We start from the raw sequence: 18,155 nt of genomic DNA, 5'->3' as shown, positions 1-18,155 counted from the left end.
TTCTTATTTAGATTTTTTTTACTCAACACTTATTTTTCTTTAAACTGCATTGTTGGATAAGGGCTTGTAAGTAAGCATTTCCCTGTAAGGTTTACACCTGTTGTATTCGGCGCATGTGACAAATACATTTTGATTTGATTCGTCTTAACTTGTTTAGAGTACTTACAATGTAAAAAATATTGATTTCGGCTACCTACAGTAGAGCCATTTGAAAGCCACTGATATACAATATGTTCTGAAGTCTATTGATAAGATAATAGCCTACTCTTGTGCCCCAAACATAACCCGAAGGTGCTACGATTGTAATTAAGAGGAATCTTAATATGAAGGTGGGGTTCTCTGGGGGAGACATAACAGTATTGTTATACCTCTGTTACTATTAATGGCACTACATTATGTTAGTCCGCCATTTATGCACCAAATGCTTTTGATAAATCCTTTTTTGAAGACCTGAAGCTTACAGTCTCAGTGACCATCCTTGGGGGAGATTTTAACTTGACTCTAGATCCTACTATTAATACCACCAGTGCTGATGTCTTGGAACTCTGGGCACCTTCAAATTATATTAAGACCTTTTTAGATGCCTGGCCCCTAAGAAATCCTTGTGCTGAGATGATCTTATTTTCTCCCCATCATCAGTCTTTCTCACCAATTGATTATGTCTTCACCTCCCCTGTTTTTCTGAAATGTACATCCCATGCAGAGGTTTTAACTATGCTGTTATCTGACCATTCTCCATTATCGATTTATTTTGAGATGTCTCCAGGATTCACAAGTTTTAAGAAATGGTGGTAGGGAATTCTTAATCAAGTCAGTTTAGTAGATGTCAGTAGATGCCCACATCTCCTTGGCAGAACTGAAAACAGCCTTAGATTCAATGTCAAAATCCACGTCTCCAGGGTTGGATGGTATCGCTCCTGAATTATTGTTGGCTGTGTGCGATTTAGTCAGATCTGTATTGCTAGACGCAATCAACCACTCGCTGGAGATTGGGACATTCCATAGGGACAAAAAAAAACCCAGCTATTATTTCCTTGCTATTAAAAACCCACTTGATTGTTGAAGCTACAGGCCCTTTTTGAAATGCGATTTTAAACTCCTTGCGAAGGTCTTGTCAAAAAGACTAGAGACTTGCACATCATCATTGGTTCATTCAGACCAATCACGATTCATAAAGGGTCGGTTGGCCTCAGACAACGTATCCTACCTATTCCATATTATAGACTCCACCTCTCAACCACAGGCTTACGCTGTCCTCTCATTAGATGCAGAGAAGGTGTTTGACCATGTGGAATGGGCTGTGTTGGAACATTTTGGCTTCGGGTCATCATTAATTATATTGAACAAAAATATAAACACAACATGTAAAATGTTAGTGCCATGTTTCATGAGTTGACATGAAAGAACCCATACATTTTCCAGATGCACAAAAAGCATATTTCTCTCAAATTTTGTTCACAAATCTGTTTACATCCCTGTTAGTGAGCATTTCTCCTTTGCTTCACATACTGGATCGTCTGAGAACAGCCACTCGGACAGCTGATGAAACTGCGGAGTAATTCTGTCTGTAATTAAGCCCTTTTGTGGGGAAAAATGAATTCTGATTGGCTGGGCCTGGCTCCCCAGTGGGTGGGCCTATGCCCTCCCAGCCCCACCCATGGCTGTGCCCCTGCCCAGTCATGTGAAGTCCATAGATTAGTGCCTAATGGATTTAGTTCACTTGATTGATTTCTTATATGAACAGAAAAATTGTTGCGTTTGTCAGCACCCTATATACAGGCCCCACTGCCCGTGTCCAGACTGGCCATTCCGCTGCCCCAGAGATTGTCCTACAAAGACATGACAGGGTTGTCCTCTGAGTCCTGGCCTATTTCCGCTTTAATTAGAACTGCTAGCCCATTATGCAAACATGAACATTTAGCCTATTACGATCAAAGAAACAGTCTACCATATCTCCCTGCATGCTGATGACATCTTATTCTATTTGTCCGATGTCTTTAATTCTACAGTGCATTCAGAAAGTATTCAGACCCCTTAACTTTTTCCACATTTTGTTACGTTACAGCCTTATTCTAAAATGTATTACAACATTTTTTTCTTATCAATCTACACACAATAACCCATAATGAAAAAGTGAACAGGTTTTTAGAAATGTGTACAAATTTATGAAAAATAAAAAACAGAAATACCTTATTTACATAAGTATTCAGACTCTTTGGTATGAGACTCGAAATTTAGCTCATGTCACGACTTCCGCCGAAGTCGGTCCCTCTCCTTGTTCGGGCGGCGTTCGGCGGTCGACGTCACCGGCCTTCTAGCCATCGCTGATCCACTTGTCATTTTCCATTTGTTTTGTCTTTGTTTTACACACCTGGTTTCACTTCCCCAATTACTTGCTCATGATTTAACCCTCTGTTCCCCCATGGTTTTTTGTGAGTGATTGTTTGTATGTTATTCGGTCCGTTATGTGGGCTTGCTTATTTGTATTGTATTTGCCTATTTTTGAGTAAATTACGTTTACTTACTCATATCTGCTGTCCTGCTCCTGACTCCTCTACACAAGCTACACACAGACCCTAACAGCTCAGGTGCATCCTGTTTGCATTGATCATCCTTGAGATGTTTCTACAACTTGGAGTTAACCTGTGGTAAATTCTATTGATTGGGCATAATTTGGAAAGGCACACACCCGTATATACAGTTGAAGTCGGAAGTTTACATACACCTTAGCCAAATCTGTTTAAAAATGTCACAATTCCTGACATTTAATCCTAATAAAAATTCCCTGTCTTAGGTCAGTTAGGATCACCACTTTATTTTCAGAATGTGAAATGTCAGAATAAAAGAGAGAATGATTTATTTCAGTTTTTATTTCTTTCTCCACGTTGCCAGTGGGTCAGAGGTTTCCATACACTCAATAAGTATTTGGTAGCATTGCCTTTAAATTGTTTAACTTGGGTCAAACATTTTGGGTAGCCTTCCACAAGCATCCCACAATAAGTTGGGTGAATTTTGGCCTATTCCTCCTGACAGAGCTGGTGTAACTGAGTCAGGTTTGAAGGCCTCCTTGCGCGCACACGCTTTTTCAGTTCTGCCCACACATTTCCTATAGGATTGAGGTCAGGGCTTTGTGATGGCCACTCTAATACCTTGACTTTGTTGTCCTTAAGCCATTTTGCCATAACTTTGGAAGTATGCTTTGGGTCATTGTCCATTTGGAAGACCCATTTTCGACCAAGCCTTAACTTCCTGACTGTCTTGAGATGTTGCTTCAATATATCCACATAATGTTCCTACCTCATGATGCCATCTATTTTGTGAAGAGCACCAGTCCCTCCTGCACCAAGCACACCCACAACATGATGCTGCCACCCTCGTGCTTCACATTTGGGATGGTGTTCTTCGACTTGCAAGCCTCCCCCTTTTTCCTCCAAACATAATGATGGTCATAACGATGGCCAAACAGTTCTATTTTTGTTTCATCAGACCAGAGGACATTTCTTCAAAAAGTACGATCTTTGTCCCCATGTTCAGTTGCAAACCGTAGTCTGGCTTTTATGGTGGTTTTGGAGCAGCGGCTTCTTCCTTGCTGAGAGGCCTTTCAGGTTATGTCGATATAGGACTCGTTTTACTGTGGATATAGATACTTTTGTACCTGTTTCCTCCAGCATCTTCACAAGGTCCTTTGCTGTGGTTCTGGGATTGATTTGCACTTTTCGCACCAAAGTACGTTCATTTCTAGGAGACAGAACGTGTCTCCTTCCTGAGCGGTATGACGGCTGTGTGGTCCCACAGCGTTTTTACTTGCGTACTATTGTTTGTACAGATGAACGTGGTACCTTCAGGCATTTGGAAATTGCTCCCAAGAATGAACCAGACTTGTGGAGGTTTACCATTTTTTTTTCTGAGGTCTTGGCTGATTTCTTTAGATTTTTCCATAATGTCAAGCAAAGAGGCACCGAGTTTGAAGGTGGGCCTTGAAATACATCCACAGGTACACCTCCAATTGACTCAAATGATGTCAATTAGCCTATCAGAAGCTTCGAAAGCCATGACATCATTTTCGGGACTTTTCCAAGCTGTTTAAAGGCACAGTCAACTTCGTGTATGTAAACTTCTGACCCACTGGAATTGTGATAATAGTGAATTATAAGTGAAATAATCTGTCTGTAAACAATTGTTGTAAAAATTACTTGTGTCATGCACAAAGTAGATGTTCTAACCGACTTGCCAAAACAATAGTTTGTTAACAAGAAATTTGTGGAGTGGTTGAAAAACGAGTTTTAATGACTCCAACCTAAGTGTATGTAAACTTCCGACTTCAACTGTATTAGGTCCCACAGTTGACAGTGCATGTCAGAGCAAAAACCAAGCCACGAGGTCAAAGGAACTGTCTGTAGAGCTCCCAGACAGGATTGTTTCGAGTCACAGATCTGGTGAAGGGTACAAAAATAAAAGGTCCCCAAGAACACAGTGGCCTCCATCATTCTTAAATGGAAGAAGTTTGGAACCACCAAGACTCTTCCTAGAGCTGGCCTCCAGGCCAAACTGAGTAATCGGGGTAGAAGGGCCGTGGTCAGGGAGGTGACCAAGAACGCGATGGTCACTCTGATAGAGCTCCGGAGTTCCTCTGCTGTGATGGGAGAATCTTCCAGAATAACAACCATCTCTGCAGCACTCAACCAATCAGGCCTTTATGGTAGAGTAGCTAGATGGAAGCCAATCCTCAGTAAAAGGCACATGACAGCCCGCTTGGAGTTTACCAAAAGGCACCTTAAGACTCCCAGACCATGATAAACATGATAAACAAGATAAACCAAGATTGAACTCTTTGGCCTGAATGCCAAGTGTCACATCTGGAGGAAACCTGGCACCATCCCTACGGTGAAGCATGGTGGTGGCAGCATGATGCTGTGGGGATGTTTTTCAGCATCAAGCACTGAGAGACTAGTCAGGATCGAGCAAAAGATGAACGGAGCAAAGTACAGAGAGATCCTTGATGAAAACCTGCTCCAGAGTGCTCAGGACCTCAGACTTGGGCAAAGGTTCACCTTCCAACAGGACAACAACCCTAAGCACACAGCCAAGAATACACAGGAGTGGCTTCGGGAAAGTCTCTGAATGTTCTTGAGTGGCCCAGCCAGAGCCCGATCGAACATCTCTGGAGAGACATGAAAATAGCTGACAGAGCTTGAGAGGATCTGGAGAGAAGAATGGGAGAAACTGCCAAAATACAGATGTGCTATGCTTGTAGTGTCATACCCAAGAAGACTTGATACTGTAATCGCTGCCAAAGGTGCTTCAACAAAGTACTGAGTAAAGGGCCTGAATACTTATGTATATGTGATATTTCAGTTTAGATTATTTTATATATTTGCAAAAATTTATAAAAACCTGTTTTTGATTTGTCATTATGGGGTATTGTGTGTAGATTGATGAGGAATAAAAACGATTTAATCAATTTTAGAAGAATGCTGTTACGTAACAAAATGTGGAAAAAATCAAGGGGTCTGAATTCTTTCTGAATGCACAGTATATCACCCGTACTTGACCTCTTTAAAGAATTTGGCTCCTTCTCTAGCTATATGCCTCTAAACCCCACAGCCAAACAAGTCACATTACCCTCTTTACCTATCACTTTAGGGATTTACATAACTGGGCATTTCAATTCGATCCAATTTGAAAGTCATGGTTAATGAGAATTTTAGTGCCACATTAGAGAAAATAAAGCTCAAAGTAGATGGTCTCCATTTCGTGTTACTCTTTATGTGAGAGTTTTGGTTATTCAAATGAATATACACCCCAGTATTAATTCATTCATTCTTTAAGGACATAGGAATACACTACTTGACCAAAAGTATGTGGACAGCTGCTCGTCGAATGTCTAATTCCAAAATCATGGTCATTAATATTCTGGGATCCTTATTCTGGGATAAAGCAAAATACCGCCTCATCTTTTATGGTATCGATTGCAAAAAAATACATTGACTGTTTGGTACCAAACTAACAGTAATCTGGGAACCTTGTAATTTTCACGAGTTATCTCCTACTTGCAATAACAATTTTATTTTATCAGGCTCTATGCCCGTTAACTTCCCTCCTTGGTCTAAGCAAGGTAATCATGTTTTGAAGGATATCTTCAACCTGCAAGGGTTTTGTTCAAGATCTGAAAAAGTAATATTCTCTCCCTGGTTCTTCCTATTTATTTCATATCTTTTTTTATTATTATTATCTCAGACTCCGTACAGTGTTGAAAACCTACAGGACCATAAACCAGGCTACCACTCTTTATTGAAATAATTGATGTAATAAATGTACCCAATCTGAGGAGGGCAATTATATGCATATGTTTTGGAGCTGTGTACCAGTGAAGACTCTTTGGGTTCATGTTGTTAATATTAGAAATGTTATTCAAGGCAGGAACATACCTGCAAGGCCCATCCCTCCTCTTGCTTGTTTGTAGCCCTAGCATTTCGTTATCTTATCAAGTGAGGCGGATTGTTATGGCTGCAATAACAGCAGGCAAAAAAACTATTCTAAGGAATTGGTTTGAACTGGGTATTGCCTTTTGCAGATTTTGGTTGCTTATGTACTTGGACATTGCACAGCTGGAAAGAGCCACTGCCAGACTGTGCAGGGCCAAGCCCGAAACTCTGGTCAATTGGTCACATGCTATGTCCCACTTGCAAGAGCTAATTTAACAACAATGTTTGGTCTTGCGGATGGGAGATAGCACTGTCCTTCTCTGTCTTTTTAAACAAGCACTGTCCTTTTCTGTCTTTTTAAACAATCTGTTTTCCTATGTGGCTCTGGGTTGGGAGCCTTTGAGAATAACATTTGAATAGACTGACTGAATTTCTAAACACTGATACATGTCTTTAATCCGTTTGGTTCTTTTTTATTTGTATGTTTTAAAAAAAATGTAATTTTATATCTTGTTTGTTTCTTTTCCCCCTGTACGTATTGGTATATACATATTAGTATGTATTGTATCTTGAAACTGTAATTGTCTAGGACATGCATGCAAAATGAGAAATTAGTGATCAAATCTGAGTTAGTAAGTAGCCTATCTTTGATAGAACGTGAACGGCTCGCCTTGCTCCCTTCGACTGTCAAACAAACTGCGAGTTAAGGATTTTTTTCATGAAAGTATCACAAAGTACTATAACGAGTAATATAATGCATTACTTTCCACAAAGTAATATATTACATTTTCCAAGTAACTAATCCCAACACTGTTAATATGTAATAGATGATTATGTTAATGCAAACCCAAAAATGTTTATAGAGGTGCTGACTGAGGGTAAACTGTATAAAAAAATAAAGTCACATACTAAATTATGCTCCCAACAATTTAACAGGTACAACTTAATTGTTGGGAGCATATTTAGAGTGTGAATTAACAGATACAAATACAAAAACATTCAGATACAGTAATAACAATGATTACATTAAGTAATAACCCTCCACCTCTAGCCCACTCAAATCCTTTACTTACTATGATTCCGCTATTTGAATTGTTGGGAGCATATTTAGAATGTATATGGTCTAATATACCACGGCTTTCAGCCAATCAGCATTCAAGGCTTGAACTACCTAGTTTATAATAAGTAATAACCCTCCACCTCCAGCCCACTCAAACCCTTTACTTACTATGATTCCGCTATTTGATTTAGTGAGACTTCTGTCTACGATGTCTTTGTAAAACATTCCACCAGGGTTAAACTGTGTGGCCCAGACAAACTTGTGTCGGTGAAAAAGAGCGTCCATCCCAATGATTTTAGCATTGTCCTCGATGCGAGGATGCAGTTTCTGTCCGTGGCTCTGCTTAAATGGATAGACAAAACTTCGGATTTCAGTGTCATTAGCAACGTAGAGCACTTGATCCTCTGGTCCTGCCCGTTGAGTTCATTAAGGTAGAAGAAAAAACACAAAGGAAATAATATAAATAGTGTACATTCCAGACTACACAATTAGCATATTTTAATCAAAACAGATCGTAGCAATCAGAATAATTGTGATGCATAATTGATCAAGCATAGTTAAGTAGAATTTTGATGTAACGTGTGAATATCAAATTGTCATGCATCTGATTATGTACTGTATATGTCATCCAAATAGTAATGGTAAGCTCTTACCTTTGGTTATACATTCACCATCGATTTCTTTAAAGTTACGGTCACATGTGCATTTGAAGGATCCTTTAGTATTGGTACAGTAGTGAGAGCACATGCCAAACTGAAGGCATTCATTGATCTCTGAGAAAAAGATAAAGAAGGAAGGCTATAATTCCCATCAAGCCACAAATAATTAAAAGAGGTTTCGCCACAATTCTGTCTGAGCTCTGTCCTTCAATATACAGAGATAGCATTTGTACTACTCCTAAGAGGTTATCTTTGATAGTTCATATCTACAACTTGTCCAACACATTTATCAAAAAGAAAGCAAAGGCAGAGTAGCTACGCTACGCATTGCCATTGTCCAGTGAACAGGAGCTATCAGAGCTTTTCTGCAGTGATAAGGACAGACTTGAACGTACTGTAAAGTGTGGCCTTCTTGCTGTCTGCTCTCTATTTGAAAGGCAACTTAACATTTCAAACTCTTAGCAGCAAGTGAATGCAAAAGAAAACCCCGAGACAGAGAAGATCAAAGGCGACATCATCACTGTACTGTACCTTCACATTGCCTCGTCGTCTGGCTCCTCTGAAAGCCAGCCTTACACTGACAGAGTGTATTATTGCAGAATGCGTCATCTCCACATAGACCCACTCTCTCTCCACATACTCCTTCCTTGGAAACCGCTGTATAAAACACGGACATCACAATAACACATCATATATGGTGTAGGTTGGATGCTGTTTGTGCACTCTTAGAAAAAAGGGTCCCAAAAAGCTCTCTTCGGCTATCCCCGTAGAAGAACCCTTATTGGTTCCAGGTAAAACCGTTTTTGGTTTCTACATGGAACCCAAAAGGGTTCGGCCTGGAACCAATAAGGTTCTTCAAAGGGTTCTACTATGGGGACAGCCGAAGAACCCTGTCATATATTTTTCTCTAAGAGTGTGCATTGATTAATAAACTGAAAGTGTAACATGGTGATTTGAATATTAAAAACACCCATTAGCACAGTCCTTTTCTCTCTCATTCAGCTTTTGTAAGTAGAGTACTCCACGTGCTGGGAATAAACATACCCTGAGTGAACAGATCATTTTTTTATTTAACCAGGCAAGTTAGTTAAGAACAAATTCTTATTTACAATGACAGCCTACAGGGGAACAGCCTTGTTCAGAACAACATATTTTTTTACCTTGTCAGCTCTGGGATATCGTTCCAGCAACCTTTCGGTTACTGGCCCAACGCGCTAACCACTAGACTGCCTGCCGCCCCAAATGCTGACAGTGCCCAAAATCAGGGGCTAGAACGCATTACTTTATGTTTTATTTCAGCTGTGTTTTTATTTCAGAATGTTCGATACAGGAGAGAGCATTTATTTGGAAGATTTTGTAAGACTTATCCTGCCTTCCTTCCTCTGTTCCTTCCTTATACAATCTTTCTTGGGAGTACTGCAATTAACTGAACCTGAACTGAAATGAGCAGAGACAGACAGGCATAGAGAGAGAGAGACATCTATATACAGAGAGGTGGAGAGACGGAGACAGATACAGAGAGCGAGATCGATATCGAGGGAGGGATATTTTTGAAAGAAAGAGAGATAGAGAGACAAAGGAAGAGCGGGAGACTTTAGAAGCCACGTACCACCTTTACAGTCCTGTTCATCCGAGCCCCCGTCTCCACAGTCATCGAACAGGTCACACTGCAGCTGCTGCGGGATGCAGCGATGGTTACTGCAGGTGAACTCCGCCTTACCACAGGGCCTTGGGGTCTGCATCACGTCTTCTGATCCAGGATACAGGACAAGCCAGGGGGAGAAGGAGAAGGTAACAGCCATGAGGCCAAAGACAGAACAGACATGTTTCAACACCATAGCTAGGCTATTGCTATCTCCAGCTTGAATTTTTTTACACCAACAATGATGGACGTGTGCGTGCGCCCGTGCGTGCACACACAATAGCTATTCGTCAGCTATACGTATAACTAGATGTAATGGTGCCTCTTGAGCAGATTTGGAATCTTGTATGTTTGTAAGATGTTATATTTGTAAATTGTGTATGTACAGGACTCCCTTGTATAATAGATGTTGGTCTTAATGGGACTCCCTGCTAAAATAAAGGTGAAATAAAACATGTAGACAAAACAGAGGAGCTCTGTGATTCTGGGTTCTTTGTGATCATCTGAATGATTCAGTTCAAAAGTTAACAGACGTGATTGGACTCACCACAGTCCTCTTCATCGGAGATGTCCCCACAGTCGTCGACTCCGTTGCATACCTGCTCCAAGCGCAGACACACCCTGTCGTTCCTGCAGCGGTAGGGTCTGCTCGGTGGACACGGCAGTTTAGCACACATGTCAGAGTCTTCATCAGAGTTATCGCCACAGTCATCCTCTCCATCACACACCCAGATGTAAAGCTTACACAGTGTGTTGGTACAGATAAATTCATCCGCACGGCAAGAGTGGGCTGCTGCAAGAGAAACAATATAGTAGGAAACAAAATGTTTTTTCACCTAAATATGATTTTTCACCAAAATGTTGTTTTTCACCAAAATTAAAGATGTGTCCCATAAATATGATTGTCATACCAAAAGACCAGTAGGCCTATTCTTGTAATTGTTGCTTGATGCCCCATTGATGGTGTGCTTGCCAAATAAACAGTTAATATTCTCTATTATCAAACATTTTTTTGGAGTTGCATATTTATTTATGGCAATCTTCTCCCCCTACAATTTCACATTGCGCTGCACCCGATCCTATTGCTGTACAGCAAATTAGCAATCTTTTCACTAGCTCATCCAACCTGTGTTGATTGACCGTTTGCTGGTCCAATCACTGGACAGTGTGTGTGTTCCACTAGCCAATCTGTTTATTTTGCAAGTGCGATGCTGCGACTACTGTGTCTGGCTGCGTGGAAAGTAATCCACTGAGACTCTGTGACTCAAAATGACTGACAAACCTGGCCAGATAATTTAAAAGTCATCAGTCTCTAGTCAGAGTCCCGAATCTTGAGGCTCCAAGTCAAAGTCAAGTCTCAAGTTATTTTCTTTTCTATCAAGTCGAGTCTCAAGTCATGAAATTTTGTGACTGGAGTCAGACTTGAGTCAGAGTTATGTGACTTGAGTCCACACCTCTGCAATATGTTGAGCTTGAATGCTTTTCTGAGAAGATGAGGTAACAGCTGTTTCTCATTATATTGATTAATACTGCAACCCACTTTCTACTTGCCTCACCCATCCAGTGGTGTAAAGTACTTAAGTAAAAATACTTAAAAGTACTACTTAAGTAGTTTTGGGGGTATCTCTACTTTACTTTTTATATTTTAGATAACATGTACATTTACTTCACTACATTCTTAAAGAAAGTAATGTACTTTTTACTCCATACATTGTCTTTGACACCCCAAATTACTCATTTTGAATGCTTAGCAGAACAGGAAAATGGAAAGTTCATGCACTTATCAAGAGATAAGTGCATCTCTTCCTACTGCCTCTGAACTGGCAGATTCACTAAACACATGTGCTTTGCTTGTAAATGTCTGAGTGTTGGAGTGTGCCCCTGGCTATCCGTAAATTAAAAAAAAGCAAGAAATCAGCACTCTCTCGTTTGCTTAATATAAAGTATTTGAAATGAATTATACTTTTACTTTTGATACTTAAGTATATTTTAGCAATTACATTCATTTTGATAGTTAAGTATATTTAAAAGCAAATACTTTTAGACTTTTACTTAATTAATATTTTACTGGGTGACTCACTTTAACTTGAGTCATTTTCTATTAAGGTATCTACTTTTACTCAAGTATGACAATTGGGTAATTTTTCCAACACTGTACCCATCAACCTTTCCTCACAATTACAGAGAGCACTCTGACTGATGGGAGACCTCAATGGACACACAGTATTAACATAATACTGACTGAGTGAATAATACATCACACATGTTGTAAAGAACATTGTGTGTGTGTGTGTGTGTGTGTGTGGTGTATGCGTGCGTGTGTGTTCTAGGCTTACCCTGGACACAGTTATGCTCATCACTGTGATCCACACAGTCAGGCAGGGCATCACAGTGCCAGCGGCTGGGGATGCAGTGAGCTCGGTTCAGGCACAGGAACTCATCCTCCCTGCACTCCCTCACACAGTCTACCTGTCGGCACAACGCACACACACACACACACACCTCAAAAACAACATACAAATACACCCCTGTCCGCCACCAAGCCATTCCACTGCCAGGTCTCAAAAAGGCTTGTCCAAGCCTTAACATTACATTATGATGTATGCTTACAAGAAGAAGGCGAAGACGAAGAATGACAATGACCATTGTCATTTTCAGATCAAATGCGCATTTTATTTTTACACAACATGACAGAATGATGTGTTACAAACTGTGAGTTATAGGTTGAATTAATCAACATGCAACTTGGCCTTTGGTGAAATTGCTTTAATATATAATGCATGAGTCTAGGATGACGTTGCTCTCTCCAGGGGACTCTGTTGGCTGCGGAGAAAGAGCTTATTAAAAGAGGTAGGCTGCCACTGCATGGACGTGAACTACTGACTCTGAACCAAGAGCATGGTTTTAATTACACTGAGATCCTAAAGGGACCCTGATGTTTGGAGGAAACAGGCAAACACGGCCAAACTACCTGTATCCAGGTATTTGAGAGATAAGGATGTTGATTGACAAAAGCAGGCTTTACATTTTACACAAAGATGAGTAGTGGTAGCAATCATTCAACACCATTTCGGGGGGGATTTTCCATGAAAATATGGTGCAAGATAATTAGGACACATTTTCCGATGTTGATGACCTTAAGAACAAATGGCATACATTAAAAGGCAAACAGACATGAAAGGTATCCTGCATTATCGCACAGATGATGAGGCTCAGCGACTACAATCAGGGCTTCATCAGAGAGCACTCACCTCATCAGATCCATCTGAGCAGTCTCTCTGGCCATCACACCTCAGGCGGGCCGACACACAGCCTCCCCCGACACACTCATACTCACTCAGGGCGCAGGACGGAAGGACCGCTGAAACAGATAACATAGCACTTTTATTCAAAATGACTTACAGTACATTACAGTACAGTGCATACATTCGTATTATGTGTAGTTATTGATCCCACAATCTTGATGTTGCTAGCGCCACGCTCTTACCAACTGAACCACGCAGGACCACACTAGACAAAAGAAGCTGACATAGACAATCCCCATTAAACCGGTGCTGAAAATACTTCTCAACTGGCCACGACACCACCTGGTATACAAGTGCAAAACAATGGCTGCAGATAGAGAAACAGAGCTGCTTCAGAGGGTCCATTCTGAGTGCTATTCCTAGCGTGTTTTGGAGCACTTTGGACCAATCAAAGCAATTCAGTCTCACTCCCATCTGGACTCACTGGGAGAGAGGGGGAAAAGCTTTTTCATGCATGTCACAGTGTGGCCCTTCCAATTGGAGGAATTTGCAGTGCAAGTGCAGCCACAGCTGTCCACAGGTACTTTCCATATAAATATATAAAGAAAGTACTCAGCTAAAATATAGAAAAAGAAGTTATTATGAGAGAGAGAGAGAGAGAGAGAGAGAGAGAGAGAGAGAGAGAGAGAGAGAGACAGACCAACAAACCTGCACCTGCCTTCGTGTTATTTTCTTAGTGATTTATATTTCTAATACAACCCCATCCACCACACCCTTGATTATAGTTCTTAGTGATTTTCCTCTTTGTGACAATCTTGATGATTTATGATGATGTTGTTAATGAATCATTCCATTTCCAAAGTACGCTTTGGCAATGTGTACATTGTTAAATCATGCCAATAAAGCAATTGAATTGACAGACAGACAGACAGGGAGGGAGGGAGGAGGGAGGGAGGTGTCAGAGAGAGACAGACCAATTCCCAGATCTCAGGGAATTCCAGTAGACCAAAGTATATAGAGTACTGCACACACAACAATTACTTAGGTTTAAAAATAAGCTCAACTGGATACCTTAATCAGGCAGTGAATGAACTGAGAGAGAAAGCATGCAGGGCATTCCACGCCATTAAAAAACAAATTAAAATACCTATTAAAATTAGGCTAAAACGAATTGAATGTGTCATTGAACCAATTGCACTTTATGGCAGTGAGGTGTGGTGCCCATTTGCAAAACAAGATTTCACCCAATGGGACAAAAACCCAATTGAAACCCTGCATGGAGAGTTCTGTAAGATTCTCCTCCAAAACTACAAAATAATAATGTAGGGCAGAATTAGGCCAATATCAACTAATAATAATGTTTTGAAAACATCTAAAATACAGCGACCCCCTCTCATATCATTACCAAGCCATGCAATACCAGAGCTGAGAAAGTCCCCTCATCGAGCTGGTCCTGGGGCTGAGTTCACAAACCTGTTCTACTAATACACTGAAGCCTCAGGACCACAACATCCAAATCAATCAGAATAAACCAAATTACAACATAATCAAAACAAAACTACATTTCTTATAGGGAAACACAAGCACAAAGCAAAATGCAGTGCTATCTGGCCATAAATCGACAGTATACCGTGACAAACTATTTGACCATGGTTACTGATCAAAACCTTAGAAAAACCTTGACAAAGTACAGGCTCAGTGAGCACAGTCTTGGCATTGAGAAGAGTAGACACAGGAAAACCTGGCTCCCTGTAGGGGAAAGGCTGTGCAACCACTGCACCACAGCAGAACCTGAGACAGAGCTGCATTTCCTGACAAAATGTAAAAAATATAAACAATTTAGAGAGTCAGTTTCCCAAATTTGAAATCCTTATTCAAGGTTTCAAAGACCTCTGTGATGAGGATAGGCTACCCGTCCTGTTGGGGGAGGACGCAGAGAGCTATGGGTTGGCAGCACACTACATTGCTGCCTGCCATAAGATGAGGGACAGTGTCTGACAGACCAGCCAACCTGCACATGTCCTGTATGCTTATTGTTATTGTTCAATGTATGCTTATTTTGACCCTTGAATATTGTTGTTACTGTTATTCCGTTGACAATATCGATTATTATTATTTAAATGATGTTAACATTGTAAATCTCCAAAGTAAGCTTTGGCAATATGTATAGTATATTGTTACGTCATGCCAATAAATTGAATTGACAGACAGACAGACAGACAGACAGACTTGACAGACAGACAGACAGACAGACAGACAGACAGACAGACAGACAGACAGACAGACAGACAGACAGACAGATGCAGAGGCATCTCAGTGAGAGAGACAAAGCTCATTTTAATTTCACACCTTCGGTTAGCAGGCAGGAGAGAAGACCAGCTTGCTGATGTCGAACCATCTGCTCGAGATTTGAAGTGCCTTGAAGCTACTCTGGCTTTGCATTTATTTCTCCACAAGACTTAAAGTTTGGCATACACTCAATTCATGCAATGAAGCACAAAGGGATTACGAATCTCAGAATAAATGTGAATGTCAGGATATACTACAGTGGAGTGAAATCTGTAATTGCTGTCAACAGAGAATTCGTCCACGTGTGGGAATACCTCTGTTTGTTTCTGAAGGTATTAAGGGTTATTTTCTAGCTGTCAATGCAAGACAGTAAGCCAACTGTATCTATGCTTACTGGTGACATCATAAAATGGCAACTGTTGCCGAACACAAATGAACACACAGTCCCTCTATCACAAGGTGTGTGACACACCCAAGCATGCTTTCCAACGGAGGGCAGTATTAACATGGTTGTAGGCTTTGGGTAAGACAGTGAAACCAAGTCCCCACCTACAGCCGCAGCCAGCAACAGCTATCCAACAGATATCCAACAGCTATCCAACAGATATCCAACAGATATCCAACAGATATCCAACAGCTATCCAACATATATCCAACAGCTATCCAACATATATCCAACAGCTATCCAACATATATCCAACAGCTATCCAACATATATCCAACAGCTATCCAACATATATCCAACAGCTATCCAACAGATATCCAACAGCTATCCAACAGATATCCAACAGCTATCCAACATATATCCAACAGCTACCCAACAGATATCCAACAGCTATCCAACATATATCCAACAGCTATCCAACAGCTATCCAACAGCTATCCAGTAATTAATCAAGTGTGTGTGTGCGTGCGTACGTGTGTGAGTGTGTGTGTGTCCGTGCAAGCGTGTCTGTGAGCTCATACCAGGTCCTTGGCAGTTCCTCTCGTCCTCCCCCATCTTACAGTCCTCCTGGCCGTCACAGAGCCACTTGTTGGAGATGCAGAGGTGATTGAGACACTGGTACTGGTCCGCAGGGCACGAGCGCGTCTCACAGCCCTTTTCATCAGAGTTATCAGCACAGTCCCTGTCACCGTCACAATGGAAACGAGCAGAGATGCACTCTCCGCTGGCACACACAAAGTCCCTGGAGGGGCAGGTGGCTGGCTCTGTTGAGGTGTAAGAGAATAAGGAATGACAGTGATTTTAGGCGCATGACAGTGAGGCATGTTTCCCCAGGGCATTCCTCATCATACCAAGCAGAAGTACTTGTTGGTAGTTATATTAGGTCGCCGTATTTTGCGCAATCATGTAACATGACCTGGATTTTAACCTTTAAAGCGTTTTCATTGAACGTTCCCCTTTTCTTTTTGTGTCAGATGATCCAGCATCATACTCAGACAATCACTTTCAATTTTGGTGCAATTGTCATTTCTGGAGAAGGCTTCAAATACAGGATAGCACTTTGCTACGTCACATGATTGCGCAAAACACAATGCTCTAGTTACAGTGTCAGGGAGTACGCAAGTCATATAGTATTACACAAAAGTTCATTCCAAGTTCATTCCTTCCAGCGTAATCAAGAGACCGAAAACGAGGGACTTACTGCAGTTCTGTTCATCTGTGTTGTCTCCACAGTCACTCTGTCCATCACACCTCCAGTGTTCCGGGACACAGTTGTTGTTCTGGCACCGGAACTCATGAGGACCGCATGTCTTCTCATCTAGGCACAGAAACAACAAGACAGTTAGTCCACAAAGGTGTAAAACAAGCAAAGTGTCTGAAACGGTATCCTGGTTGATGTTTTGCATATTGCCAGGTGTGTGTGATGGTGATCGTCAGTCCCTTGAGTTTTCTCTAAGGAAGACAAGACAATGACCAATAAAGAGTAAGATAATACTTTACATACTGTATATAAAACGCCTGCTACTGTCAAGAAGAAAGACTAGAAGAACAGTAACTTTCCCGTCTTCGTTCTAAAATAACAACCTGTCCCAACACTGTAAAATCAGCAATGTGATTTCCTCTCATCTCCCTGTCAGATTTTTAATCCAACTATGGGGAGAATAGATAAATACATAATACATTTTTAATTGACAATTACACAGTACCATGTTTGAGAGCTAATTCCCAGACTTAGTATGACATTAACAGAATTCAAACTTGACCTGAGCACACTGCGGCAGTTGAATACTAAATCCATTCCTTCCATGCCTGAAAGATTTCTATCACATTCTAGAATTAAGAAAGAAAAATATGATGCTGGGAATTCCAGAACTCTATGTTGTTGCTTCTCGTCGATTAAGGTAAGTCAAAGCCAGTGGGTGTATACAATATGTTCTGTAAGTGTGTACGTCTCCTCTCATGCTTAATATCTGTCAGGTTATCATCGGTAAGAGAAGAAACCTTTAAATATGACCCATAGAGAAAATAATTTGTTTTAAACACTGACTGAAAACCAGAGAGAACGACTCAAATCATAGAGAGACCTAACTGTCATCCCCTCGATCCCCCGAAATGTCACCATTAAATGCACAGGCAGCAGTGGAAATGCCAAGGTCAAGCCCTAGCAGTCCATTTGATGAGAGGAAGAGCCAGTAAAATGACTTAACCTCCTCCAGCTAATCTCTGGAGCTGGCCATATTAACAAGTGCTTTATGAGCATATCAAAGACCAGTCAGCATTAATGAGGTGGTCACCAGTAAAAAATGTCAGCTGATGTCTGCATAACGTGATCTATCACATTCAATTTAAGTCGACACATTTGCGTTTAGCTGCTCAAAGCTTGCATATAG

General features: G+C 40.9%; 1 protein-coding gene across 1 annotated transcript in view; it reads right to left on the bottom strand.

The window, feature by feature from the left end:
* The window catches only part of LOC106574298 (low-density lipoprotein receptor-related protein 1B), a 133,531-nt gene that overhangs the window by 19,359 nt on the left and 96,017 nt on the right, over positions 1 to 18,155 (bottom strand). The window contains exons 56-64 of the mRNA XM_082962410.1: positions 16,967 to 17,083; positions 16,287 to 16,529; positions 13,038 to 13,147; positions 12,123 to 12,255; positions 10,320 to 10,579; positions 9,757 to 9,880; positions 8,676 to 8,801; positions 8,139 to 8,258; positions 7,654 to 7,895 (exon numbers count right to left, since the gene is read on the bottom strand). Coding sequence (XP_082818536.1) covers positions 7,654 to 7,895; positions 8,139 to 8,258; positions 8,676 to 8,801; positions 9,757 to 9,880; positions 10,320 to 10,579; positions 12,123 to 12,255; positions 13,038 to 13,147; positions 16,287 to 16,529; positions 16,967 to 17,083 — 1,475 coding nt within the window. The remainder of the gene's footprint in view (positions 1 to 7,653; positions 7,896 to 8,138; positions 8,259 to 8,675; positions 8,802 to 9,756; positions 9,881 to 10,319; positions 10,580 to 12,122; positions 12,256 to 13,037; positions 13,148 to 16,286; positions 16,530 to 16,966; positions 17,084 to 18,155) is intronic.

This window comes from Salmo salar, chromosome 16, assembly GCF_965601325.2.
Source record: "Salmo salar chromosome 16, fSalSal1, whole genome shotgun sequence".
Lineage (NCBI taxonomy): Eukaryota > Metazoa > Chordata > Actinopteri > Salmoniformes > Salmonidae > Salmo > Salmo salar.
The sequence above is the reverse complement of the archived record's forward strand: the minus strand, read 5'-3'. Positions and strand labels throughout refer to the sequence as shown.